We start from the raw sequence: 27,646 nt of genomic DNA on the forward strand, positions 1-27,646 counted from the left end.
GACTGAGAAACTGTGCTCTCGGTTTATTAACCCGTGCCCGCGGATAGAGAAAACTGTGCTCTCGGTTTATTAATCCGTGCCCGCGGACTGAGAAACTGTGCTCTCGGTTTATTAACCCGTGCCCGCGGATAGAGAAAACTGTGCTCTCGGTTTATTAATCCGTGCCCGCAGACTGAGAAACTGTGCTCTGGGTTTATTACCCGTTCCTGCGGAATGAGAAACTGTGATGTTCTGGCTACACCTCTGGACACGCACAGCCTGACAAGGCCATAAAAAGACATTCGGAGGATAACATTAGGCCCACAATCATATATCTGAAACAGGAGCGGAGCTAGATGGGGGGCCAGGGGTGGCCATGGCCCCCCTTTAAGTCAGGGGAACACTGTATGATTTTTTTTCAGTTGTTGCACGCAGCTGCTGCTCACACTGCACGACTAACTTTCGTCATACAGTGTGAGCTCAGAGCTCACGATTTATGTTTAGCCCGACGCTCTCATGCGATCTAACTGCTCACACTGTACGACTAAAAACAATGTCGGATTCAGCTCCGCAGTGAGATGGAGCTGCTTAGACTGGTCTATCTGGATGCCAAACAAATAGAAGAGGAATATGAAGCTCACTATAGTGAAACACGCTGCCTTGGCAATCTGTGCAGTTTTGTGCTAAAAGCCCTAAAAAGAAAAGGCGGCGACGTATTTGTAAAAACGACAAGGCTGAGCAAACATGGCTGCTACTGTCTGTCAATTTTACAGACAGAACTGCATTTCACTCATTGCATCCCTGCCATGCTGCTGTGTCTACACCTGAGAGGAAGAATAAAAAGAGGAATCCTTGTTTGCACATACGGCCTGAGTGATTTGCCCACAACCTCACGATTCCTGATCGGGATGTGGTCGTGAGAGGCTGATCACCCCTCGTAACCCCCTGTACACTACACGACTCACGATCAGGCTGCATGTCAGCCCGATCAAAAGATTCTTGCACGACTGGAAAATCGCACAGTGTACAGCACTGTGTACAGCCAGCACTGGCCACCCTTATAGAATTGTTCTGGCTACGCCTCTGCTCATTGGAACACATATTCTAATTTACTGAATATGGCTATATGTTTAAGCCTCCCAAGATTAAAGGTATAGAGAGCTCTCTGCAGGTTAGCCCTTTAGCTAACCTGAAAACAAGCTTTACTTTAAACATCCCTTTAAAATCTCAAAATCTAATTCTGTTTAAGGCATCATGCAATTTTCTGCAGGAATTAACCTCAACAGATTTCAAAATATCAAGCTGGATTTTAGTCCTCATAAAGGTCAATATAAATATATATATTTTTTTATTCAATAACATAGATTTTGTCATAATAGCGTGCTAATTTTCATAAAGCTGACAGTCATTTCTTAAAACAAAACAGTTATGCTACAATTCGAAAGAAGGTTAAACTAATTTCACAATGATTTAGTCAAGGCAAAAAGAATATGTTTGCATGAAAAAACGTTTAATCATAAAGCCGCTGCTTAGATTGTGCATCAAGGTGCTTATTTAAATACGGTGTTGGTCACAAAGTTCCACCATCCTATCCCTTTAAAAATGTATGTTCCACATAGTAGCCCCTTCCTGTTTTACCTGCGAAGATGTGCACAAAGTGAATGTTGCCTTTCAAATAATTTTAAATGAGGGCCAACCATATACTCAAATGTAACATAAAGAACAATTAATGGTTCAGCATTAGTTTATTGGACGTAACGCTGTTGAGTACTTAAACAAGAGCTCAATAAAATTTAGAATTAGCTATTATTTTTGTAAACAAAAAACTTTGACAAGTCATTCTGGTGTTTTTAATCTTAATATCCCTCTCTCAGTTTACAATGGCCAGGGGGCACTGCAGGACACTGTGACTTCAATGCAATGTGTGACCTTTGGCTTTCTTCTGCAGCTCATATTACAATTTGTGTTCCCACTTCAGAAAACACTGTGCACTCTTCAGTCATGCAGGCTCTAAAGGAGCTAATGTAATTTTAAAAGTCAGGGAGTGACTCCAGTATTTTCTGCTCAATGTCATGTCTGTGAATACAGTTTGAGGAAATCTACTTCTTTTGTGAAACAGAGAAAAAAAAGGTCAAACGACAGAGGATGGGATCTTGTTTAATTTCAGTAAAATTCAAAAACACTTCAAACATTTCATTTTGTGCTTACATCTGTGAGGTTCATGATACAGGCTTATTACAGTTTGGTGCAGAGCAACAACAACAACGGTTTGGTGTCCTAACTCTAAAGGATTTCCTATCAATGGAAAGAAATTCAATGGTTTGCTTTTCCACATCATCCATATCACTTATCACTCTAATTTGTACATCTGTCTTCTCCCCAAACTTCTATGCTTAACCACCGTGAGTTCACTAATTACTACAAAAAAAAAAACACACACTTCTCATGCATTTTACAAATAAAACTCTATTTGAACAGAAAGTCATAAAATGTTATGCTAAAGTGAAGACATAAAACACACCACAACACAAATAACAACTAATTAAAGCTGGTATCGCAATAAGTTGGTTTGACTTAAAGTGACAAAAAATAAAAATAGCCTTGCATATGTGATCCATTTTAAAAGTTAACATTTTGGCAGCTGGTTGCTGCCATCTTGGTATTCTGGAGGCATGAGAGACCATATTTAGAAAAGACGGAGGAGTGTCATCCCTCTTTGAATCACTGCCAATGCTGGTCTAAACACTGCCTGTATAAGTTAACTCTGCACAATGTTCACATGAAATTAGACAGTAAAAATATTTCTGTTCTTAACACTGACCCAAACTTTGCCAACTGTCCTGCTAGCAGCTTTTATTTAATGTCAAATGCAGTTTAAATATTCAAACTAGCATCACATAGCTGCAAGGCATTGTTCGCAATAGGTATTTTTTCTCCATACAGTTAGATTTGGTAGGGTACAGACTGGGTTTCTGTGATGCATAGTTTGTTTTATTTATAGTGTGCTCTGGAAGTCAGTGGTTTGAACTTAGAACAACATTACACCAAACCTAACCTCATTTAAGTTGCGAGTTTGAACACCAACTGCATTCTCTAATGCATCCTGTATAGCTATCAGTGCTTATGACTATACAGAATAATAATCTATTTCTGTGCAATTTGTGCATCTGACATATTGAGAAGCATGTTCAACAATATACCATTATAAGACATACCAACTCAGAAAATGAAATAAAAGCTTAATACTACAGCTATTAAAAGGCTTTGTTACACATGGAGGTCACATTGGATACTTAACCCATAGTTGATAAGGGATGTCTAACTTTGCACAGCTGGGTTCTCAAAGACAGGGATTGTTGGAGTTGATTCTTATATTTGAAACTTGGAAATTCAAACTCCTGTGTTTAAAACAAACCAATGAACACAAGAAGCAAAAAACTGTAGCACTAACATTAGCTGTGCGTCCAAGTCACACCTTTTTGCAAACAATGGCTTAATGTACGGTATCCTAACTAGGTACATATTTCACTAAAAACACACACAAAAAACATTAAAGAGCTAAATTAATCATGTTGGCATTCCATAATTGTAGGATTAATCTCCTTAGTCGCCGTTGCTCAATGACCAAAGGAAATATTATTAGCAATTCAAGACAAAAAGAAGCATCCCTTTGCTTTTTAGATTCTAAATTCTGCAGCAAATGGCAGGTCTTTTTGTTTTTCTTTTTTCAATTAGGTAATCCTTTCAGAAAAAAAAAAATATATATAAATTGAGTGTTAGTATTAGTGTTTTCAAATGCATTGCAGCCATATTGGATTTAGAGCACAATGTTGGAAACAAAAGATGGTGAAATACATTTGTAATCTGAACTTGACTTGAGCCCCGCGCATGTTATAGTTCATTTACCAAATTGTAATTCATACGTTCAAATGGAAAAGTCAGATACAAGGAAAAAGAAATTGTCAGCTTACGAAAACACTCGCAGTGCTATTCCCAATTCTTATATTGACCTATTGCACTCTATTTGGAACCATAATATTCCACAATTCATCTGCAGAGCAGGCAAATTAAGATCATATTCATAATTCTTTATGAATATGATTTTAGCAATTCAGTTATGTGGACCACTTAAAACAACATCCACCTTTAAATTGCCAAATGGTAGCTTAAGAACTGGAATTTATTAAGAAAATATACACTTTGTAAAACAATAAGGACACTTAATAAACTTGAAAGTTGGTTAATTATCCAATTAACAGCAAAAATAAATGTGTGACACTTCTATCAGCAAAAATGAATGGTTTAAAATTTTAATAAAAAGACTGGTTTGTCCTACAACAGTTAAAAGGTCATTTTAAAACATTTTTAAAGAAAACTACATGTAGCAAAAGACATAACAAATGAAACATTTTAGAAGATGTATATTTAAGGGTAAGTGGTGCCTACAAAGTGAAAATGTTTTGAAGATAAACGCCTGTGATCACCAGTAGTATTAGTCTTTAAGGCACTTTCTCACTGGCATTACTTCTAGCTACACCGACTACATCTGGCTTTTATATAGTAACATCAGACCCTTTGCTACATTTGATGGCTGTAATTAAAAGTGCATTGAAATACTGACTGAAAGAAACCATATATTCTATCTTCACACAAGAAAAATATAATTCACAAATCATCTACACATAAATGACAATTGAACCCTGTTCCAGAGCCTCACTTACCCACTTATAATAATTCAAAAAATAGCCTTAAGGAGGGGATGCATAGGTGTAGCAATGATAGCGTTGTGATGGAGCGATCGTATGAGGCAGAAGATTTCTCCCCACTGTCTTAACCAGAGACAGGATACAGAAAAATGAGCCCCACCGGTTTGAGCCGCTGGCTCTATAGATTGGGAAGGCCATCCCTATAGCCTAGCCTCTAGGCATCCCACCATAGAATGGGGACAGCTACTGAGTGGCAAGTTGGTGTTAGATGACAGGATATATAATATCAACATAAAAACAGGATTGCAACAATGTGCAGTGAACTGTCAAAGTAATGCCCAGGACATGTAGACAGCTTTATAAGACATCCATCAATAGTTGATCTAAAAAAGTTAATTTTGAGGGGTGTCCTTTAAGAATTCATTTGACCTAAGTGATCATAATATTGTTGTAGAAAATACTCTTTCATGTTATTCTTCTACATATTGTCAAAACCTAACCTGCAGTATTTTTACGTGGACTTTGTTAAAAAACATATATTTCCCCTTGAAGGTTTTCCATATTTTGATAGATCAGAGCCTGGAACTATAATGTATTCCATTCTAATTCCATATATTTGATCAACCCAAAGTAGTTCATTATTAAGAAGAGGATAAAGTTAATAAAAATGCTGGGTTGTTTTACAACTGGAAAATTGAATAGAATCAGATTAGATGAAAAACAGCTGTGAACATTAGCTTTTAAGTCTTGCCACAAGTTCAAAATTGGATTTAAGTGAAGAAAGTGTGGACTCTGGACCCCCTGCACCATAGTAATGCTTCAACCTAAACTATGTTCTCTATCTCTAGCTGTTTTTTGGTTTTAATCCCACTGGAAAGTAAACCTCTGGTGAAGACTCAAATCCTTGCAGCCTCCATATGATGTTTACCCAGCAATTTAGCTGCTAATATCTTCCCTTAAAAATAAAATAGTCTTCTAGCCCCTGCTGAATGAATATGCATCTCCTAAGTAAAATACTGTCACCACCACCCTATATACTTAAAAAAAAAGCTTTGTAAATTATATTTTGCACATTATTTGAAGGAGACACTCATTGCTAAACCCGTTGTTTTTTTTTTGACTCACTAAAAGGCACTTCATTTGACAGGAAATCAGACTGAAGTTTTGAGGAAATTTTAGAAAAGGTGCAAAACCAGAAGCAGCCCAATAAAGAAGAGAGCACTGGGTGTCTGCATCACAAGTGAGAGGGAAACTACTCCGGTCAGAAAGAAGATGCATGGCATCAGATTAATGCTGAAGTCATCTTCAAACATCATCTCAGAAACATCTGACAAGACTTCAGGGTGATCTGCTAATGATGTGTGCAGAGAAATGTAAGCAGGTTCTTCTTTCTCATTCCAGGCTGAGGGAGTTTGAGAAGATACATCTTGGTTCACCTCAGTAATGTTCACTGAGGGGCTTTCAGTAAGCTCAGGTGACAGTTGACCTTCATTCTCTGCTCTCACAGGAGTCTCAGCTCTTCCGTCTGCATGATGGGCTGCAGATTTTGTGGAAATTTCAAAAAATCTTTCTTCAAGTTCACTCAGTCCCACGACAGCTTCTCGCTCCGGGCCTTCGGTCACACTGGGACAAGAGACACTCTCAGCAGCCATCCAATATTCTCCTGCTGTTAACAGCAGACTGATCTCTGCTACAGGGGGAGCTTCTGTAGTGGGGCTTTCCACTCTCTCAGCCAGAGACTCGTCTGATCTCTGCTTGGATTCTTGAGATGGAGGACTGGAGAGAGACTGTGCTGCAGTGGGACTACTGTGCGCGGACTGCTCTGACATGCGGTTCATAGATTCCCTGTGGATAAAATGTGAAGGCAAAGACTTATCTGGAGTGATTAATTCACCAGCATGCAGTACATAGGCTGAATACATTTGAAGGTCAGCATTGGAAGACGTTGAAGGTGATTGTTCATCTGGGAATACAGCGGGAGTGGACAGAGCACCACCAACAGAAGGAGGCCCGGGTTCAGGTGCGCCAGTGGAGCCAGACTGGTGAACTGCTTTCTGTTGGAGTAAAATGTAAGAAAACAATGATAGCTCACAGGAGATAACAGATCCAAATTCCACTTCATTACATCAAACCACAAGAAAAGCATTTCAAAACACACCAATGCTTTTCTCTGAAATTAACCTCATGCTGACACTGTGGCGGTGAGGACAAGACATAAAAAATGCAGGTAAATAAATACACTTCAATTCCTTAATAGCAGAAACTATTAAACTGATAAACTGTTAACTATTAAACCAAAATGTATTCCATTTATAAAGACCTAAATTAAATACTGGGGTATCAAACAAGAAACAGATTTTAAGTTTAAACCTTAGAAAAACATTTTTTTGTTGAAGTGAAAGTAAACACCCTGATGTGATCGAGGTCTTTGGAAAGAAGACTTTAGCAGGTTGTGGGCCTGGTTAGAGGTTTAAAGTGGAATCATAGGAATGTATGTCTGCCATCAAACTGTACAGAAGAAGACTATCTGGTACTGGAAGTCAGAGGTGTACAGATTAAAAAGGAATGGTGAGAGTGCCGTCCCCTGTGGTGCTCCTGTCCTGCTGACTACTTGATTAGACAGCTGACCCTTCAGTCTAACAAACTGGTCTGTTCAGGTAGTCTTTGATCCAGGCAATTGCTGATGCCTCCGCCTGAGTCTTCTGGAGCTTCTCACAGGGTACAGTAGTAGCAGTTTAACGGTTTCCCGGTTTTCATGATGGGTCCTTGACTGGTCCTTGGGAGGTCCTTCGCTGGTAACCCACAGGTCAGTGGGGGGTAATCTAATCTGCCAGGGTTTTTCCAAAAAAAAGAAAATTAAAAGCAATCCACTGGACTTTGTTTCCAAATTTGGAGACGTTTCGCTTCCCATCCAATAAGCTTTTTCGATCCAAAAAGGCATTTGCATGTTGTTGTTTTTCCAGGACAGTTCTCTTAGATAGACAAACAGATACGAGCTGTTGTTAAGTCAACATTTTTTTGTAACAATGGCTCATTGTGAAAGCGAATCCTTATCTTGTCTTTTAGGGATCTCAAGAAGGTTACCCATGCTTTTATCACATGTTGTCTGGACTATAACTCTTGACCTGTCTGACTCAATCAATCATCCCAGCAAAGTTAACAGATAATTCGGAGGACTGCAGCTTGTCTTTTCACCAATACAAGGAAGGATCTATGCAGTTATAAGATATCTTCAATGGCCTCCTGACTATCATCCCATTGATTCTAAAATTCTACTGCTGACCAACTGGCTGTGTCCGAACGTCCGCCCTAACCCCTAAATTCCTCAATCTCTATATAGAGCGGGGACTATATACTGGAATTTATAGTGAACTCAGTTAACTGACCATACGGACAGATGATCACTACTTTTCGCCACCCTTTGGTCAAGTTATTCCGCCTCCCCGAGTGGTACCTCAAAGATATCGTGGAAATATTTGCTCATCTAGTGACCATAGATGATCAATACTTTTGAAGATGCAGTGAGGGAAATTTCAAGTCCACTTCTTTTTCACCCATTAGACATTCGGACACTCATCTAAAATGGCGTAACCACTATAGAGTGCCCTATATTGTGGTTAGGGCAGACATTCGGACACAGCCACTGTTTTAAATGGTCTTGCCCAGGATTTCCTAACCCTGATCATCAGCACCCACTGTTTTGTATGTTTTAGGGGTTTCCTTGCCTCCACTTACCTGACCTGAATGAAAAGGTGATTAACAGGCTTTTGCAGCATTCAATGGCTGCAGAGGAGGTGATGCAATCATTTGAATCATGTATGCTATAGTAGAGACATCTAAAACATGAAGGGCAGTGGGCCCTGAGGCCCAGGGTTAAGAACCCCTGGTCTAGCCTCATTCCATCTCGAGGATTTCATCAACATCTATACACCTTTGAGGGAACTCCAGTGAGCCAGCAAATGAAATTCAACATTATTGGCATTTTGGCAAAAGAATAACAAAGAGACATATGGTTGTGCCAACTTCAGCTGCAAATCTCCTAGTGCAAAAGCATGCATGTGAAATATGAGATGAAAATAACACGAGGATGAGACGGCGAACACATAAATAAGATCAAAATTAGCTCCATACATTATTATGTTATTTGACTGCTATTTTTTGTTAATTACTGATATGATTTTCTTATGCTTTATTTTCTCAGCTTTAAACATTTCTGCTGCCTTTATGGCGGCTCCTCTATAAAGACAGAACAGACATGAAGCGTTGGGCAGTGCTGCTTTTGCCATCCATATATGAAGATTTGTGCTCTCTGGTGTTTTAAGAAATAACCTTATTCTTTCTTTTTTTGAGAATAAACCTCAAAATAAACACAGACATATGACAAAAACAAACCCCCCAAAGAACATGCACCATCATGATGCAGATGCTAATAGAAAAACAAGGGTAGAAAAAATAAAACAGTGGACGTGCTACAGCACTGAGAAGAAGTCAGACATTACCTAAGTTGTCGCTGAAGCTTCAATGAGCTGTGAACAATACAAAGAACCAAGCCAGTGATGTAAGCTTTTTAAAGTTGAACAGGAAATGTCTGTTATGTTTGATTAGATCTATGACTTGAATAAATGAAGAAAGCACTTTGGGTCCAACTGCATGCAGCACAAAATGATTTCCTTCAAAGTAAGCACTCCTACTTTAGCAAAGCTGAAGCCTGGTTCTTACCCTCTTAACTTTATCCTTACCTCCACATCAATTTCAGGATGTATGATGACTGGACACACAGCTGAAGGCCTGACCAGTTCTGCTGTGAAATTCTCTGGTTCCTCTGCTGATGTAAAATGAGAGAGAAAACCTGAAAGATTAACGATGAGGCCAAGCGCAGGAAAAAAGCGCTGATCTTATTTCCCAGAAAAGAAATCTTTAAAACAAAACTAAAGAAAACTAGTAAAACTTAAGATAGTTTTATATCATCTGTAAGCATAAACTATAACATCTCTCAGTTTTTAATTTCTTAAATATTCTGAATTGAAGAGGAAAACTGATCATTGCAGTTTGCGTGGTTGTTGGTTCAGTACCTTCTTCTTTCTCCTGATCATCCCCTGAAGCGAAGTCATCATCCATACTGGAAGAAAAAAGCAACATGTGTTTCCATATTGTTGAATAGTTTTTAAACATCTTCTAAACATTATGTCAAATCGTATTATATTATATATTTATGTATTTAACAATTTTGAAGTAAAAAAAGAAAAAAATTATACATACATAATATCCAATACATATTGAGGGGTTTACTTTGTTTTTACGCTGGAGGAAAAGATTTACAATCTTGATTTTGCGAAGTAAACTTTAGGATTCTACAAAATTACAGATTGAAATGTTAAACAAAATATGACGAACAAGATGAGGGATCTTTAACAAAATGTGCATTATGTGCATTATCTAAAAGATATATTTTCTTTACACCTGAGAGAACTTTGCCTGAGTTTTACTATTTCACTATGTTTTATAAATTACAATTGTTTTTGATTTTGGCCAAACAGTCTGAGACCAAAGATACTAATGTAGTAAACAATAACTGTAATTCACAAATGTTCGCCAAACTATGCAGACAACGCCAAATTCAATGTGTATAAATCACCTTAAACGTACATAAGTCACCTTAAATCTCTGCCTAATTTTTTTTTTCTCGATCCACTGTATATATGCGGACACACTGTATATATTCCATGCACCTTTTCCACCTTTTGGCACCTTCTTTTGACTATTGAGCCGATTTGACAATTTACTTTCTCCACTGTAAGATCAATAAAGTCTATCTTATCTTATCTTAAACTAGATTCAATCTTTTTAAGTTTTTATTTGGCCTAAATGTCCTGTCAGGTGTTTTTTTCTTTGTTTTTACCAATTTGCTCCTTCATAGCTTCATTGCTACAGGTTAGCATTTTGCTTTTTCCTACCTCCATATAATACTTGAAACAAAATCATTTTTTATGGCCACATACTTGAATTATCATGTGGCAATGTATCTTTCTTTGCACCTTGGCATTTTGATATATAATGGAGATTTAAGATTTATGACAATTGCAAACAAATTTAACTGTAAGTGACTTCTTTGTGATATATATTATTCTTTTATTTAGTGCTATAAAACGTAAATTTCCTCACAGCACACATGGGCTTCAAATTAAATGGTGAATTTATCATCATTTACAAAATTTCAATATAACCTGATCTATTCCAGACACATCTTTATCATATGCAACCAGCACATGCAAACAGTTGTTTTTGGCTGTTCAATGCCAACACAAAAAGCTTCTCTAGATTCAACCTTATAAAATAAACTTAAGTGGTTATATGGAATCGTTCTTTGTATACTACTTACTATTTGGCATTTATGTTTTCCAAGAACCCCCCCCCCCCAAAAAAAAAAAAAAAAACTTTCTGGGAAATCAGTGCAATATTACAATAGTAAAAACTTTTATGAAATATTGCATATTTCCCTGCAGCTGACCTTTCTGGACTTTTTGGTTCTGTTCAAATTTTATTTTTGAGTTTTCAGTTACCCTTTAATTTATGTCATAGTTGTGTTTTGATTGTATTTGAGCACCTATGTATTTCTTTTTCACTCTCTGTTTCCCCCTTGTGCCAGTCTCCTTCCCCACTTGCTCCCTTCTAGGTCCTTCTATTCACACCTGCTCCCAATCAGCTAATTTCTCCATGCATTGTTCTGTTTAGTATAAATACTCCTATGCAATTAGTGTTGGCTAGATTATCTTCCTTATCTCATTCTTCCATTCCTTTGGTTTATTCCTTCCTAATGTCTCCTAGTTTTCGGTACTTGAGTTTATTGTTGATCAGTTCTGGCTTATCGCTTCTGTATTTTTACTTCTTCATTAAATTATACAATAAATCATCTGTGCCTCTTCAGCTCTGCATTTGGGTCTTCAACAAGTACCCACTAATTCTGACAGCAGAAAAATATTTCTGAGGAACGTCCTGGCTGACTGTCTGCCAGAGATGGCAAAAGTACTCACTTTCTGTACTTGGGTAAAAGTACAGATACTTGTGTTAAAAAAATACTCTGGTAAAAGTGGAAGTACTGATTAAACTTCTCTACTCAAGTAAAAGTAACAAAGTACAGGCTTGTAAATTTACTTAAAGTATAAAAGTAAAAGTAGAAACCACTTTTTTCATGCCGTTGCCTACATTTTAAATGGATGTCTGCCAATAGGACTAGATCTCCGTTGTGTTCATTTTCAATCATCTCGTCGTCCATGCTACTATGCTAACGCCACCGCCACCAAGATGCAATGATTTGCCGCGAATGAATACCGCCGAATCTGTCGATTCATCTTGTAGTGGTGCGTCAAATGCAACGTAGATTCCCATCCAATTAGATTGAATTTGGTATTGATGACGTGAAAAATAATAACGGTAACTCCATTGAAATGATTCAAAACTAAAGTAACGAGCCATTGTGTAAAAATGTAAGGAGTAGAAGTAAAAAGTCGCCATAAAAATAAGTAGTAAAGTAAAGTAAAAATATCAGAAAAATCTACTTGAGTAAAGTAACGAAGTATTTGTACTTCGTTACTTCCCATCTCTGCTGTCTGCACATGATAAAATACACCACAAATACATTTTTTTTATTTTTTATTTTATAATGTTTAGTTGCTGGTTATTTTAAGTAAAAAAAAAAACATCCCTTTTCGTGTTAAACTGGTCCCTAAATACTGATTTTGGTCTCCTTAAACTCCTTTGTACCTAAGCCGGCTGTATGCCAATGGTCATTTAAGGCATTGAACATGCTTTAACAATCTGGCTGACTGTGCAATAAAATTTCTCCAAATATTCTTCATCCATAGTGACATGTTGTGTAAAGTTCAGGGACTTTAGTCATCAGACTATCAGTGAAAGATGTTGAGGTGGAAAATTCCAGAGTGAAAAGTACCTGACTCAGGCTGAGAGTAAATGTCAAATGAGAAGCTTAATAGGAAAGTTCTTTACACATCTTTCAAAAGAAAGGTAGGGGAGACCACAACATTGCCAGGAGCTCCAACAAAATGTGCTAAAAGCCCAAGATTTGTGACAAACATGTGATAAGAACTCCAGAAACTGTTTATATTCCTTGTATTTTTATTACATTTTCTGCCTTGTCTGATTTAAAAAAACAATGGCCAATTTCTTGTACTTTTTTAGTAAGAACTTGACTCGTGTAATTATGAAATAAAACTCCTTATTTAAGACTGCTGACTTCTGAAAGATTTGCATATGCATTTTAGATCGTTGGTTAATATTTTAAAGGTTACACTTCAAGTAACAAATATCCTTGAGTAAAAACTCCAAGACATATGACTAGTCTATTCTTTGACCCTGAGCATGACATGGCAGGAAAAAAATAGTTTGTTCTTGCCAGGAGGGCAGGTGTGTGTGAAACTGATTTATATCACCACCATATATGTATTCAGTCATTAATTATCTTAATAAACAGGCTCATGCCTATGTCCCAGCAGCAGCATCAGTTTATGAGTTGTTTGATTCTTTTTATACGCCCCTCACAAGCTTTGGGGACCTTTACTACAGCAAGATCTATTACCACCTTTCATGTTGACGTTATAATAAATATGAGGATTATCTCACTTTACTGGACTGCAGAGGGAAGCAAAGCGATCTGTGCAGCAGCCTCTTAATTACATTTGGGACAGGGCTAGTCTGCTCCTTTGAACTTGCCCCACTCCCCTGTGACAGAAAAGGTCAGAGTTAGGTTTTAGTGCCAGGGGAAACGCCAAGACTGAAAACGACACCTGTCCTTTTCCTATTTTGATCGCGTCACACACTACGGGGGCTGCTGGCATTCGACGCGGGGTGTAAGCTTTCTAAGCACTGCTTTCTGGGCAAGTGGAAAAAGACAGGAATACATTTTCGAAAGAAACAGGGAGCTTGAAACCTTTACATGTCACAGTTCTGGTTCACATGTAGGTTCCCCTATGGCAGCGCGGCATTTCTAGGGAAAACCACGGATAAAGGGATTGCTTGTTTTAGACTCAAAGTGTGTTAGTAAGCAGATATGGCTCTGTTGTTCCTGCCTCTGTGTCTCTGTTGTGGGGATCGCTATATCTGAGAGCTAATATGTATATTCTACTTTTCACTTGAATATTTCCAGGGTTTCATAAAACTAACCAACACAGATAAGCACATAGTTGGGAAGTTGAAGGAAAATAGAATGCATTATGGTTTAGCAATCACCTGATTCTGATTAGTAAAATCCAAACCAAAGATCTATCTACAGCGTTCACCTCATTGGTAAACAGAGATCATGATTGTGTTTCTTAGAATAGAAACGGGCCTCAAAGGTCAGCAAGAAAACCTTAGTGAACAATAAACATGATGAAGACCAAGGAGCAGAGCAGATTGCTGTTCATAGATTATTTTCATCCATTCTGACAGAGTTTGAACTATTTAACTATGAAAACTTGGGCAAATGTGTTCAGACCTCTAAATGTATAAAGCTGGCAGAAGCATAATTTAAAATACATGCTGGTGTAATTCACTATCGGCTGAGGGAACAAAATATCCCTCAACTGGAGGATTATGCACTACTATATGTTGGTATATCATAAAATCGCAATGCATAATATTGAAAACATTGATTGTCATTAATTAAATGCAGAAAGAGTGATGGGTATGAGTACTTTTGCATTCCTAAAGAAATATTTTCTAATATTTTTTGACCCCATAAGCATCGATGATTAAAAAAATGTACCACTCTTTGGCTGATTTAAGTCTGACCAACAGCAAACTCTCAGTTTATCAATTTATAATTGGCAGAGTTGGTCAAATTCATCTTGCACTCCCTATATGCTTTAATATTACCAAAGCGTAAATATATAGAATATTCATAGTTTATTGCAAATGTCAACTGGATTAGGTTTCATTCAATAGTTTTAGTATTGCTAAAATGAAAAAGATTTCAAATTGTTTCAAATGTAAATTTCTGTTTACTTTATAAAAGTATTATAATATTCATATTCATTGATTGTTGAATTTGATCATAGCAAATTAAACTTGCCTTCACCCTAGATTTGAGCAAATCTGTATTTAATGTGATTTTCTCATAGAAGACCTTAGATCAAATTATTCTTTATGACTTCTAGTCCAAACAAGTCTGACAAGAAGTTTCTGCCTCACATAAAGCAGCTACCTGCAGACTCTGGGGGTCTTCAAGATGCTCCTTTTTTGTGCCATTTCAGTGCCAGGTTGGGCTGAATCATCTTCATAGGACAAAAGCAGGGTCACAGCATAATTCAGAGAGGAGTTATTGGCCCAGAAATCACCATCAGAAGTTTCATAGCGCACCACAAACTGAATCCGAGAGCCGTGCGTGGTGTAAGGAGGCGCAAAGGAGAGCTTGAAGGAGAACCGATCAGTGTCTCCATCGTTTGATCCAAGCACATACTCTGCAGGGTGGTCAAAGTAGGAGGCCCAACTGTCCATGGTGGATCTGATGTACACCGCTTTGTGGAAGGAGATGTTCAGAACTCTGATCACTCCACTGAACGCTAGCGGCTCATCCTCCACCGGAGAGATCTGCTCCACCGCCACTTTGTTGGAGCGCACAATCCGCAGCAGCTCGCCGCTGTCTGGAGCGCTAAACTCCGGGTGGATCCTGTAGGTCGGCTGCCGCTCCGCTTTGCGGTATTTCGCCTCCTCCTCCTCCCACTTTGCGCTGTCCTCCTCGTCCGAGTCGAAGGCTAAGAACTCGCGCACATACACCAGATCTCCACCTGTTGTATCGGCGAACGACACCCTCTTCCCCGCGGAGAGCGCGCGGTGGATCCGCATGTACTCGGCTGTCTCGTCGAAGATGGACGCGCCTCGCTTCCTGGGCACCGGGGAACACCTGGGGATGAGGCGGACACGCTCGCTGTCATCATCCTCATCATCATCCTCGTCCTCTTCGTCATCGTTTTCCTCATCGCAGTCCGAGCGTGAGCGACCCTCTGCCTCCCCGGTTGACTTGCTGCTTTTAATCGTTTTAAAGAGGCCCTCCTGGCTTGGGATGGTTAAAAAAGACATATTTACAGATGTGTGCAAGAGTGCATATGGCGTCCTCAGAATAAGTACTTGTAAATACTCATGGTCGGCGGAGCAGTGCTGTGTTTGGATCCAGCGGTGTCCCTGTGTTACTACGGAGAAGCTGCTCAGCGCTGTCAATATGAGGCAACAGCGACATGGAAAAAGGAGCTTTCCCTGCCAGCGCCTGTGACAGACTATCCCCTGGTTAAGATGACTTTATGCCGCGCTGCTTGGCAGCTCTTCTGAAATCAGTGGCCTCTAATATTAGTGCTGGTCCTTTTGGCGTGACCTAAATATGTGTGTGTGAGTTTGTTAACCAGTATTCCCCCCCACCCGCTTCTGCTCGATCAGGGCTGGCTTATCGCCCCCTGCTGGAGACAGTGCGAACACAAACAACTGCAGTTACCCAGTAAAACAAATGTGTGTGTGTGCGTATATATATATATATATAAGAGATGTGGGAGCACTTTGAGAGGGCCAGTGACACATTGGTGGAAAATGAGGGAATTAGGTGACTTTTTACATGCCTTAGGGGTCCCCGGTGATGCTATTTCATTAATGGAAGAGCAGAAGGTGATTAAAACAAGAGAGCTAGTTTAGTCTCTAAAACAGACATGGCTACGGCTTGATGCTAACATGTTTGTTAGCTGTCAGTCTCTAAAACAGACATGGCTACGGCTTGATGCTAACATGTTTGTTAGCTGTCAGAATTCTGTGAGAATTCTGAGATTAAAGTCAGAATTCTGACTTTTTTCCCATAATAAACTGAAATGAAATTTTACAATCGGTTGCCTTTTTTTTATTTTTTCAGTGGCCCTAATCCTCTTCCATAATATATATGCTTGCCTCAAACTATCTTAAAACTTACTTTAATTGAACAACAGTAACAGAAAAGAGAACTTTTAACTTAATACTCCGAGCTCTGTGAGTTAGAAGAAGTTAAGCCCTAAAGACACACCCCTTCCTCATTTAATGCGGCAGAAATGCATACAGACATATAAATACGACAGGCAGAAATAAATAGTGTTGAAGAAATAAATAGGGTAAAAAAATACAAAGAAAGAATATTACAGACAAAAATATTATCACATGCATATGAATAAATACTTAAAAAATAAGTAATAAATGACTATTATAATGGACAATAAATAAATAAGGTAATTATAACAAAGGCGAATAAATAAAGAAGCTTATTAAAAGAGATATATACATTTATGTTTCACTGTATAATTTAATTTCTACCTACATTTATTTGTTTATTGTATTTTGGGGGGCAATTAATTGTATCCTTATTTATTTATTGAGCATATATTTATTTCTGTATTTATTTTAACTATGGCAGGATTCGTCCTCCATACTCAACTAGTTATTATCACACGTTATTACTGTGTTAGATGCAATTTGATTTGTCCGACAGATTCGCCTTTCTGCACAGAACAATAAAGTAGCTAAGCATTAAAATAAAATATGTGATGATTTGGATTTTGTATGTGGGGAAAAATTTTGATATGTTTCTCTTGCAGTGCTTTGAGATTAACCTGAAGATAAAAGAAAAATGAAATTGATTTAATTATATAGTGTGACGTCATCTTATCAGTCCAGCTATTTAATACAAAAATAACAATCTGACCTAAATTCTGTCACAATTTTATTGTGTAATAAGGCTCTAAACTGATTTTCAGTATTTGGACGCTGTGTCCTTTTTGCGCAGTTAACTCCACCACAGCACGCCATGTAAACACACCCTTGCAGATGATTGGCTGAGGTTTTTTAGCGCGGCGTGGCGCAGCCAATCAGCGGATTGTTTTTCTTTGGCGTCGCTTCACGGATAGCAAGCTAACGGATAAACCGATATACAAATTTACCCAGAGAACGCGCTTATTGTTTGAAGGCTGCTTTACGTTTGTGGGTTTGAATGATTAGATCAAGTATTTGTTCCGGGTAATTTAGTAGTGGAAATGCGGTGCTGTCGTTCGGTAAGGAAGCATAACTGGCTAACATAAGCTAACTAAGTTAGCTTTAGCTTTGCATATTAACGTTCCGCGCGAGGCCGCGGAGAGTTACGAGAGTTGTTCCTGATCTGTTGTTGCCTAGAATGTAGTTTAAACGCTCCCGCATACCTTCTAACGTTGCGCTTATTGCAGAAGCTGCGGCATAAATTGTGCAAACAACTGCAGTCAGTTTGAAGAGCCCGTGGGCCTCTTAGCCACTTAGCTCTTTCGCTATCTTGCTAACATGAGTGAAGTGACGGACTGCAAACAGCCCGAGGATCGGAGACCGAGGAAGCGGACCTCATCAACAGGCAAGGATGAAGATAGTGCGATTCCTCAAAAGTCTGTTAAAGTAAGTGATGACATAAATGAAACTGGACAAACATTAAAAAGTTGCAAAAACAGTGAAGTTGAACGTCTAGAAGAGGCCCAGAGAGAGTCAACAGACAGTACTTCTGAAGGAACTGCTTTGCAGCCCGATCCAGCTCCAGACCGTACAGATGTCAACAGCTCCAGCCCTGAAAAACCGCAGTCCTCAGAGCCCTCTGCAGCCACTGATCCTAAGGGAGAACCACAGAAAGCGACTGAAGCACAGAAGCATCCCTCAACTCCTGTAGAGCAGTCTGACTCTGCAGCCATAGCAGCAGCTGAAGCACTGGCCAGCCTCACTGGAGGAGATGGAGAAGAGAGTCAAGACGCTCCATGTTCATCTGCTAAAATCAAACAAGTGAAGCATGGTAGTAAAAACAAACAGCGAACAGGTCAGCAGCCTTCAAAGGTGGCCTCAAAAACACAGGCAGCAGCAGACAGCTCCACATCAGCACGCAGTACCGAGAAAAACGATGCTCCTGAAGCGGATGAAGGGGATGAGTCCATATCAGGATCATCTTCCACACCAAGCTCCTCTTTCCCATCCGACAACGATGACAATGATGATGGGGAGTGTGCAATTGTGTCGGTCAAAATGGCCCCTGAGATGAGACAGTCTGTTGCTCTGCTGGCACAAGTGCAGATGAGACTTGAAGCCCTAGAAAAGAAAAGCGCCAGGCTCCATCAACGGTTGGAGCTGAAGATTAATCGCCAGAGACGCCCGCATCTTGATCAGAGAAGCTCCATCACAAAAGCCATCCCTGGGTTTTGGGTGACAGCTGTATCCTTAAAAGAACAACAAAGTTGAATTGGTGGACTTTATTTTTATTATTGTTATGATCTTAACATTAACACTCCAGCTTTTGAACCATCCCCATCTCTCGGCTCATATAGATGAGACTGATGAAGATGCTCTTAGCTACATGACCGATCTTGAGGTAGGTTCCATTTTTTTTTTCTTTTTTTAGCATAAATGCAAAACAGTCAGATTTAAGCTTTCTCTGGTGTTTTCCCCCAGGTTGAATCTTTCAAAAATACCAAACTTGGCTACAGGATTCGCTTCCACTTTCGAAGGAACCCATATTTCCAGAATAACATCATTATGAAGGAATTGCACCTTGGCATGGGAGGTAGTTGCATTTCTATTGTAAACTGAACTATAATGTAATCTTTTTGACGAACATAACTTATTTTTGTTATGATTGAAAATAAATTAGGATGACCTCTTCTTTTTCCTGTATCTGACTATTCCACCGGTTTGTTGAATTTGACGAATCCTTAAAACCTGTGTATGCTGTGTGCTGATGCTTTTAGGATCGCCCATGTCATTCTCCAACCCCATTCTTTGGCATCGTGGACACAACCTGACTGCCAACAGCGAGCCCAGGAAGTCGTGTCGTGGTGTTTACGAGACGTTTTTCAGCTGGTTCAGTGACCACAGCAACCCAGCACAGGATGATGTAGCACAGGTAAAGATCACTAGCATGCACAAACCTGATGCATCCAAAATAGTTGACTGTCTGTAGCCAGATGCTGCTTCTAACTTTGAGTGTAATTTTTGTCACTTTTATCAACCCGGGTATCATTATCCATTGTAGTTATTATTGGACCATTGATGAACCAATAACCATGCGGTAGACACTCATAACTAAGAGGAATATACAAGGCTCAGTTAACTTAACAACCATATTTTTGGAGTCCCAAACCAAACAAGAGGCCCTTCTCTTTGAGTGGTGGTATTGAATATGATCAAGTTAATTGGATATCTCCTTTAAACTACAGTAACAGCGGGTAGGCTGCCATAAAGCAATCAACAATTAATGTTTATTCCTGATAATGATAGAGCGAAACATGAAGTTGTGGTAAAATAAAAAGTCCTTTGGTAGATGTGATAGATTCATGTATTATTAAAATATTTATACACTGGTAAATATAGTAACTTGTCATCATCATCATCTGTAAAACCAGTTCTTTAATACACGTGTTTAAAAGCCCCTTGGCTTAACAGTTACTGAAATTGGATAAAGATTTTTCAATTTGAAGAACGTAAAAATGAGAAAAAAGTCATTTTTTTCATCTTTACAATAAAATACAAATAAGCTGAACATATGTTAAGTTTGGTCATGTTCAAATTCAGTTGAGCCCACTTGTATCTGACTAATTTATATGGTTCTAGTTCATAGGTATTACCATCTATGTTTGTTTGTTTGTTTGTTTTACTTCTATGATGATACTTTTATTTAGTGGCAGCCCTCTCGGTTGTAGATGCAAGCTAATATTTGGGCATGTACATTAAACATTTATACTGTTTTTGCTGTTATGTGGATTTAAATGCAGTGATGATGCATTAAATTGTCTTCAAGAATAAATGCTTTTTGGTCAATTCTTTCCAAGTGCAATTAGATGGAGATTGGGGACTTGTCTGCTCATAACTGAAACATGCTTGGTCCATCTATAGTGCCTTCATAGTATATCATCCACCTCAGCCTGCTTGCTGTATTAACAGGATGTTTTGTGCTGCTGTTTAGATACTTAAGGACGACCTCTACAGAGATCCACTGAGATACTACCTCACTCCTCTCTGGGAACCGAGGGAGAACGGCAGGTAAAACAGACTGGCCCTTTGGCTTCAATAAACTCCTTATTAAAATTCAAGATGTCATTGTCTTTAAATAATTGTAGCAAGATATTGCTTCATTCTTATGATTTGCTGTATCAAGTAACAACTGCTTACATGGCGTCTTCTTTCTCTAGTAATGCGAATGAGGCCAGAGCAGCTGGAAACGGGAATGGAGATGATTGTGTTGTTATTTCTGACTCTGATGATGAGCCGGGTGAAGATGGTGGTGACACTGAACAAGGCCACAGCAGGGAGGAGGAGGAAGATGAAGAAGAAGGTGCAGGAGAAGAAGAAGAGGAGGAGGAGGAAGACGATGATGGCGGCAGGCAAAGGAGTCCAGGTTAGTGCAAAATACAGCTGTTAGAAACTAGAACCATTGAATTACTGGTTATTTCCTTTTTTCCCCTTTCCTTTATGATGCTGTTAGCTAGCTTTTTGCTTAAATTCGTATTTAAACTGTGAAACTGTGTTTATTATATTGTGTTATAATTGGAATAATTTACACAACAATTGAATCATTTAATAATTTAACCTGACCTTTTCATAATTTTGTGATATTGAAACAAAATGTCTGTTCCATTGGGATTTATTTGGATTAATCACAATTAATTAATTAATTGTGATTAATCGATGTTGAAATAATTATGAACTAATTTAGAAATGTATTAATCGTTAACTGGAGTATTGAGACTTTAAAATATGCTTTTAGCTGACAAAGCAACCCACTTAGAGTTCTAGTTATATAAAAATTGTAACAAAAATATATGAACATTTCGCAATTAAGAAAAAATAAATGTTTTTGCCTCTCATTATGCTCTATCCAGAATTCCTCAAGTGGAAAAGTTTTATTCTCACCTGGTTTAATTTAGTTAAAAATCTTCTTTAAGGAACCTTTGGCTATCCGATTGATAATCGAAAAAATAATCGACAGATTAATCAATTTGCAAAATAATCGTTAGTTGCAGCTCTAGATTTAATGTAATTGACCAAAGAAACAAATGGCTTTGAAATGGAAGGCAGGGAAGGTTTTAAAGTTTATTTACAAATAAGAATCTATAAAGTTGATCAGACATTGTCTCTCCTTTAATCTACTACCCAAAAATGCACCTACAGCCACCCATTTCTTTCAAATCAATCAAAGGTCTATTTGTTAGTAATTTTGTCTCTGAATAAACAAGCTGCTCCATGAAACATCAGAGTTTTGTAGGAGAACCCTAACAAACGAAGAACATCACGAAAAACGAAGTAGCCAGGCTAGAGTTGCTAGCGGTGTAGTTATAGTGAAGCACCAGAGTTGTGATTAACACAATATATTGAAGTAGAAAAATGATGCCGCTTCTGCGCACCTATCAAAAGGCCTGGCATAGATGGCACCCATCAGGAGAGCACCCAAAGATTTTATTTTCTGGTTAATTCTGTATTGATTAGTTTATGATGAAAAACCATATAGTTTCAGATTATCGTTTTTTAACATTGCATCTGTTCGACACAGACAATAAGATAAACCTTTACTTGGTCTTTATTAGTTGGAATTTTGCTTAAATGTGTTCTGGACTTGCTTTATGTTTTGGCGTTTGGCTATTGCAAACTTTGCAAAGTTTTCTATTATTTAAACTTTTCCTCTGTATGTTTTTGTCAGTCAGCCAGAAAGGACTGTGCAACCATTTTATAACTAAATATAACGTTGTTGGATCAGAATGACCCACAGTTATCAGATCAAGCAACATGAAAAAATGCGATAACTAAACTGTAAAAAGGAACTTAAAAACTTTTTAGAGTTTATGCTTTTTCTTTAATTAGTTTTACCTGTGTACAGAATATGCCCACATAGCAACAGTTTTTCTTGTCAATATTTGAATGCTTAACACATCCTTGCATCCTCATATAAGGACAGTCCAATCTCCTGACCAATCGGCCTCATTAGAAACCTTCAGTTGTAGGGACTGGTGGCCTAGTGGTCGAAGAGCAAAGCATTTATATGGAGAAATCGCAAGATCAGCTGTTCAAACCTCAGAATGTCACCCTGACCTTTAATCCTACATTGCTCCCTTAGGTGCTGCAAGTTGCTGAGTGCTCACTGAAGGGATGGGTTAGATGCACAGGATAAATTTCATTATGCACATTTTCAGTGAAGGTGAATAGTCTATACCAGCACTATGTAATAGTGCCTTGAGAACATTAAACTTATTTCTGTGAAGACAAGATGCCAGGGATCCAAGTAAAAAGTGTGCTTGTGTGCATAGCTGCATCTTTAGCTATACAACACCAGCATATTTTACTTATTTTTACTCTAGCAAAGTAGGAGTTAAACAAAGATGAAGTCCACATTTGAGGACCTATGGGACATGGGGACTATATATTCATTATCCTACAGTTGGACACACCTGGAGCATTTTTCAGAACAGTTTCTAAGATTAAAACTTTCTTGCGACTGGTAGATTTGTTTAACAAATTAATAATCTGCAAGATACCTGGCTACAGGTATGTCCAAAACAGAGTGACTGCTCATGGCAAATGTAAACAACTCCGAGTTTGAAGATTTGTCAGATGAGTAAGAGACTGATCATTTGGAGGAGGAATCCTGATTTCTATCTCTTGCCTGTGGATCAAAAACAACCCGATGATTATTTTCTACCAAGTACACCTGCAGATGATTGGTATCATTATTCCCAACCTGATGCAGCAGAAGCTAAACTCTACAGCAGTGAAGGTGGTGACAGCGAGAATAGGAGTAAGCCACAACAGTCACAAGTAGGAAAAAAAAGGAATCGTGGTGAGCGAGACCCCAAACTTTTTTTGCACATTACACATTAGATATATTATGTTTTTATCATTAGAATTGGATGAGGAAGGAATTGGAGAGCCCAGGAAGGGACCCCTAAAGACTGGACGTGGGAATTGAAAGAAGTCTGCTCATTTCACCCCTAAATAAATCCAGTTTCAAGGTGAAGACGATGTCCTGAAACATGAGCTTGCAGTTTGGCTGTGGCAGGATTATATGGTGCAGTATTTCAACCTAGAGCTGATGAAGCTGCTTGTTGCACAAATGCTGTGTCATTTGCTGAGAGTGGGAGATCTCTTGACACTTCTGTTGATGAGATTTCTCACTTTTCTGGGGCTGCAATCTTGATTTCTAACCTGCGTTACCCAGAAACATCCTGCAAATTCCTGCCATTGGTGATGTAATGTTACATGATGGATTCTTGAAACTCAGGAGCAACCTGAAAGTGGACTTTGATAATGATGTTCCCCAAGCCGAGAGGAAAACAATCACGTTTTGGAAAGCGAGACCTTTCATTACTCACATAGTCATTGACTGCCATCTTCAAACTCCACCAGAATGTGTGTCGATAGATGAGCAGACAATCCTGTTTACTGTAGCCTGCCAGTTACGGCAGTATCTGCCATTAAAGCCCAATACAATCGGCATAAAGAACTTTGTTTTGGCATCGATGCATGGAATTCTGCTGCACTTTAAAGTCTATCAAGGTGCAAAGATGCTAACCTCTCAAGTTTTGGACTCTGAGGGACTGACCTTATGAGCCGTGGTTCTTAAACGTCTGTATAAAACTGTACCTGCTGGTACTTGAGTGCTTTAAGAGCAGTTCTTCATAAGCATACCAGCTATCTATCGTACGCTAAAGAAGAAGGTGAACCTGACTGATCCAGGTATGAAGAAGTGTGTCTCTGAGGCAACCAAGAAGCTGTCAAGTTTCCAAAGTGGACGTGCTTCAGCAACAGTTGCAAAGGCAGATGGGGGAACTTTGTGTCATCTGGTATGATAATAAGCTGATTGTTATCCTCCCTGTTGCTCAAGCTGAACAGCATAAAGACACCTGCCAGCAATGGTCAAAAAAATAATAAAGAAATGAGAGCTTTGGAAGGTCAGGTGGAATGCAGGAGTACAGCCCTTGGATGAGTGGGGTTGACGTTTCAGACAGAATGATATGCTACTGCCGAACCAGTGTGCGAACTAAGAAGTGGACAATTCACTTCCTGAAGTACTTCACTGATCTTGCTTTTGCCAAGACAACCAGGAAAACGGTTTCCCCAGAAAGGCTATCAATACATTTCTTGAGTTTCGCATGGTAGTGGCTCAGGTATTCCTCAACAAACCGAACGTTCTGAACAAAGATACACACAGCCTCCGCAGGCGATGAAAGGGTCACAGGTCACCTCCATCCCACATCTCTCTGTCTGGACATGTTCTCCTGCTCATCTCCCAGAGATGGCCAACCTGAAGAACTCAATGTGTTGCAGAGGGCAGGACTGCACGGGGAAGTCCTGTGTGCAGTCCACTAAATGCAAAGTGTTTCTCTGCTTGCAGAGTGAACGCAACCGCTTTGCAGCATTTCCCAAAGGCCAGTATAATTGTTTACTAAGGTCAGACATTTTTCTGTTTCTTTTCTTGAACTAAGACGTTTGAAAATCCTTGTTTACAGCCTAAGGGAGACGGCTATCTGCACTTAAACACTTTCTCAGAGGTCAGTAGGGTATTCCAGATTATGTCCTGATGTTGGCAGTCTGAAATAAATGTTTTTTTCAAATCAACATCTCTTTATTGTTTCTTTCAAATTTCCTCATACAAGGACATTAGAAATGTATTGTATCACGACGGGGTCCAGTCATTAAACTGGATAGGTACTATTAATCCAATGTACCTTAGAGAAAGGCTAAATACACACCAAATTTGGGTTTCGGGAGGGTAACAATATATTAATACATAAAAGCCATTTGCATCATGTTTTTAGTGTGCAAATATGTCTCAACGAAAGCATTTGTGATGCTAAAACACTTCACACTACAGTTTGCATTCTCTTTTTCATCTGATGGAATTGATTAAATAATGTTAGTCCAATGCTACAGCTGATGGGCCATATTGACCAAACTATTTTACAGCCAATCTTTTTATTAATGTTAGCTTTTTGTGTTCCTCTCTTAAAATATTGTGATTGTTCCTTTGGAGGATTTTGTCGTTTAACTGAGGACATTTTGTGGGACGATAACTACTGATTTATTGCAGAAAAGGCATCATAGCTCCACTTAACAATTCCTACAGGGGAAAACATCGAAAATGGATGAGAATGTAGCGTCATTTACAAACCATCTGTATGCACAAAATAAAAACAATCCTGCAGCACAAGATGATTCAATTGTAAAAATGTAGCGGCTGAAGGTGGCTAAGTGACAGGGAGCTGAATTATGACCATAAAAAAAAGAGATTAGAAAAGTATTAAAGTATAACTTAGCCTATGTGAAAACATTATCCCGCCCCAGACAATTTAAAACTAAAATAGATCAGTGCCGAGATGTCCTGAGGGAAGGTCTAAATGTGAGAAACAGGAAAATTTAAAGTTATACCAGTTGAAGTTGCCTTCCTCATTTTTTTTCCTAATGTGCATTCTGTGACTATGAGGATACATTTGTTTTAGTTTCATTATTCCTGTATAAACCATAAACGCTTCAATTAATGAACAACATTGGCTTTGATTCCCGTTGAATTAAAAGCATTAATTTAAGTGTATTCAGGTGAGTTTTAATGCCTTGTAGTCTGTTATAGTCGATTGGAAAAGTTTGTGTCAGCCCTCTAATTTCACACATCATTACTTTTATATATCCTGAGTTGTGCTTAAAACATTGCACAAGGTTTTTTTTGTGCAAATGCAAATTTTAAGTGTGGAGTAACTGGTTAGAGGTCACATGACGATGAATGAAGCTTAATAGAGGGAAGGTCTGGACCAATCCTTTGAAGGTTGAAAAGACTTGATAAGTGGGTGGACTTTAGCATACAGACAGAGCTACTGTTAAATGCAACAATATTCATGATTTAAGGTATTGTGGAGAATTTTTCTTGAATTTTTGAAAAGACCTACCACCTCCACTAAAAAAAAAGGAACATGCACAACCCTGTACCTGCTTCCGAGAGAGACCGCCTATTAGACACGTGCGAGAGCATGCACGAGAGCCCATTTCTCCTCGTGCACGGTCTGTTTAAAAGTTGCTGTTTGCTACGCTAATGCAAACTTACTCTCCAAAACAAGATTTGAAATTTTTCCACTATGTCAGACTCAACACCAGTAAGTGAAAATGGGAATGAACACATAGGACGACCTTATGTAAACATATCACTAGAATGATTGACAATTAGGAGGACCACTTATTTTGATTTCTTTTTCCAAAAAGAAAATCCTCCACTATACCTTTAAGATTTTAATTCAAACAAAAGAAAACTCTTGAACAAAAGCTAAATCCAAATATTTCCCATCTGTGGTAAGTCTTTAATATTAGATTTGCAGATGCTCTCCAGCTAAATGTTTTTTAAAATGTTTGAAGCTACTTTTAACTCAAAGCTTTCACTGCAACAATACGGGTTATATAAAGGTTTAGCCCTGGGTGTTAAATTGTGTATCAATTTTGAATGATAATTTAGCACCACTTTGTTTGACATGTCACCTAAAATGACGCTGAAATGTTTTTAATCGGGTGTTTGTAATGTGACAAAATGTGAAAAGGTTCTTCTAATGTACTGAATGGACAACACAATGTGTCTCCCTCAGATGAGAGCCAGGAGGACGAAGAAGAGGAGGGTAGTGGTGAAATAGTGATTGATGGTAAGACAACAATTATTCAACATTATCTTTTTTTAAAGTTAAACTAGGACAGGATACAACAGCATTTACTTTTGTCTTTTTCTGCTTTTTTTTCATCTAATCCACATCTGTGTGTGTTCAGGACTTGAGCAACAATCTCTTGGGATTAAAGCAGTGTTATTTTTGTCCTGCAGGCTCTGATGACAGTGATCAGGAGGAAGAGGAGGAGGCCTAAGAAAGTGAAGATAAATAGATGCACATCAAAAATGAATTCAGACCAATTGCTGGTGTCGTTTAGGTCGTCTTTGTGCCTCCAAA

The 27,646-nt window shown here is 38.6% G+C and overlaps 2 protein-coding genes across 6 annotated transcripts; one reads left to right on the forward strand and one right to left on the reverse strand.

Moving 5' to 3' along the window:
* Positions 1 to 2,793: 2,793 nt before the first annotated feature.
* LOC107086792 (protein phosphatase 1 regulatory subunit 3A-like) lies at positions 2,794 to 16,181 on the reverse strand. 4 transcript variants are annotated; one of them, XM_015377977.1, is made up of 5 exons: positions 14,884 to 16,181; positions 9,758 to 9,804; positions 9,425 to 9,507; positions 9,185 to 9,211; positions 6,602 to 6,739 (listed from the first exon to the last, which is right to left on the reverse strand). In XM_015377977.1, the coding sequence occupies exons 1-4, from the start codon at positions 15,756 to 15,758 to the stop codon at positions 9,185 to 9,187; spliced, it is 1,032 nt and encodes a 343-aa protein (XP_015233463.1). In that variant the 5' UTR covers positions 15,759 to 16,181; the 3' UTR covers positions 6,602 to 6,739. The 4 variants fall into 4 exon arrangements, with proteins under 4 accessions (XP_015233461.1, XP_015233460.1, XP_015233463.1 ...); XM_015377976.1 differs by having other exon boundaries at positions 9,425 to 9,510; XM_015377975.1 differs by lacking the exon at positions 9,185 to 9,211 and having other exon boundaries at positions 2,794 to 6,739.
* Positions 16,182 to 17,544: 1,363 nt separating this feature from the next.
* Positions 17,545 to 27,569, forward strand: LOC107086783 (testis-specific Y-encoded-like protein 1). 2 transcript variants are annotated; one of them, XM_015377954.1, is made up of 8 exons: positions 17,553 to 18,899; positions 18,979 to 19,056; positions 19,137 to 19,248; positions 19,433 to 19,587; positions 20,647 to 20,723; positions 20,873 to 21,078; positions 27,296 to 27,349; positions 27,523 to 27,569. In XM_015377954.1, exons 1-8 carry the CDS (start codon positions 17,994 to 17,996, stop codon positions 27,561 to 27,563), a joined length of 1,629 nt encoding a protein of 542 aa, XP_015233440.1. In that variant the 5' UTR covers positions 17,553 to 17,993; the 3' UTR covers positions 27,564 to 27,569. The 2 variants fall into 2 exon arrangements, with proteins under 2 accessions (XP_015233441.1, XP_015233440.1); XM_015377955.1 differs by lacking the exons at positions 27,296 to 27,349; positions 27,523 to 27,569 and adding an exon at positions 23,576 to 27,285 and having other exon boundaries at positions 17,545 to 18,899.
* Positions 27,570 to 27,646: the final 77 nt, after the last annotated feature.

The sequence above is a fragment of the Cyprinodon variegatus genome, unplaced genomic scaffold (assembly GCF_000732505.1).
Source record: "Cyprinodon variegatus isolate N-32 unplaced genomic scaffold, C_variegatus-1.0 Scaffold161, whole genome shotgun sequence".
In the NCBI taxonomy this organism is placed as follows: Eukaryota; Metazoa; Chordata; class Actinopteri; order Cyprinodontiformes; family Cyprinodontidae; genus Cyprinodon; species Cyprinodon variegatus.

Excerpts from the sequence above, each read along its gene's own strand:
- LOC107086792 (XM_015377974.1), bottom strand. The coding sequence starts at position 15,758 with ATGTCTTTTTTAACCATCCCAAGCCAGGAGGGCCTCTTTAAAACGATT. Across the intron at positions 9,511-9,757 it reads TGATCAGGAGAAAGAAGAAG|CAGAGGAACCAGAGAATTTC; the intron begins GTACTGAACCAA and ends ATTTTACATCAG. Across the intron at positions 6,740-9,424 it reads ATCCTGAAATTGATGTGGAG|AAAGCAGTTCACCAGTCTGG; the intron begins GTAAGGATAAAG and ends TTACTCCAACAG.
- LOC107086783 (XM_015377954.1), top strand. The coding sequence starts at position 17,994 with ATGAGTGAAGTGACGGACTGCAAACAGCCCGAGGATCGGAGACCGAGG. Across the intron at positions 18,900-18,978 it reads CTGGGTTTTGGGTGACAGCT|CTTTTGAACCATCCCCATCT; the intron begins GTATCCTTAAAA and ends TTAACACTCCAG. Across the intron at positions 27,350-27,522 it reads TGGTGAAATAGTGATTGATG|GCTCTGATGACAGTGATCAG; the intron begins GTAAGACAACAA and ends TTTGTCCTGCAG.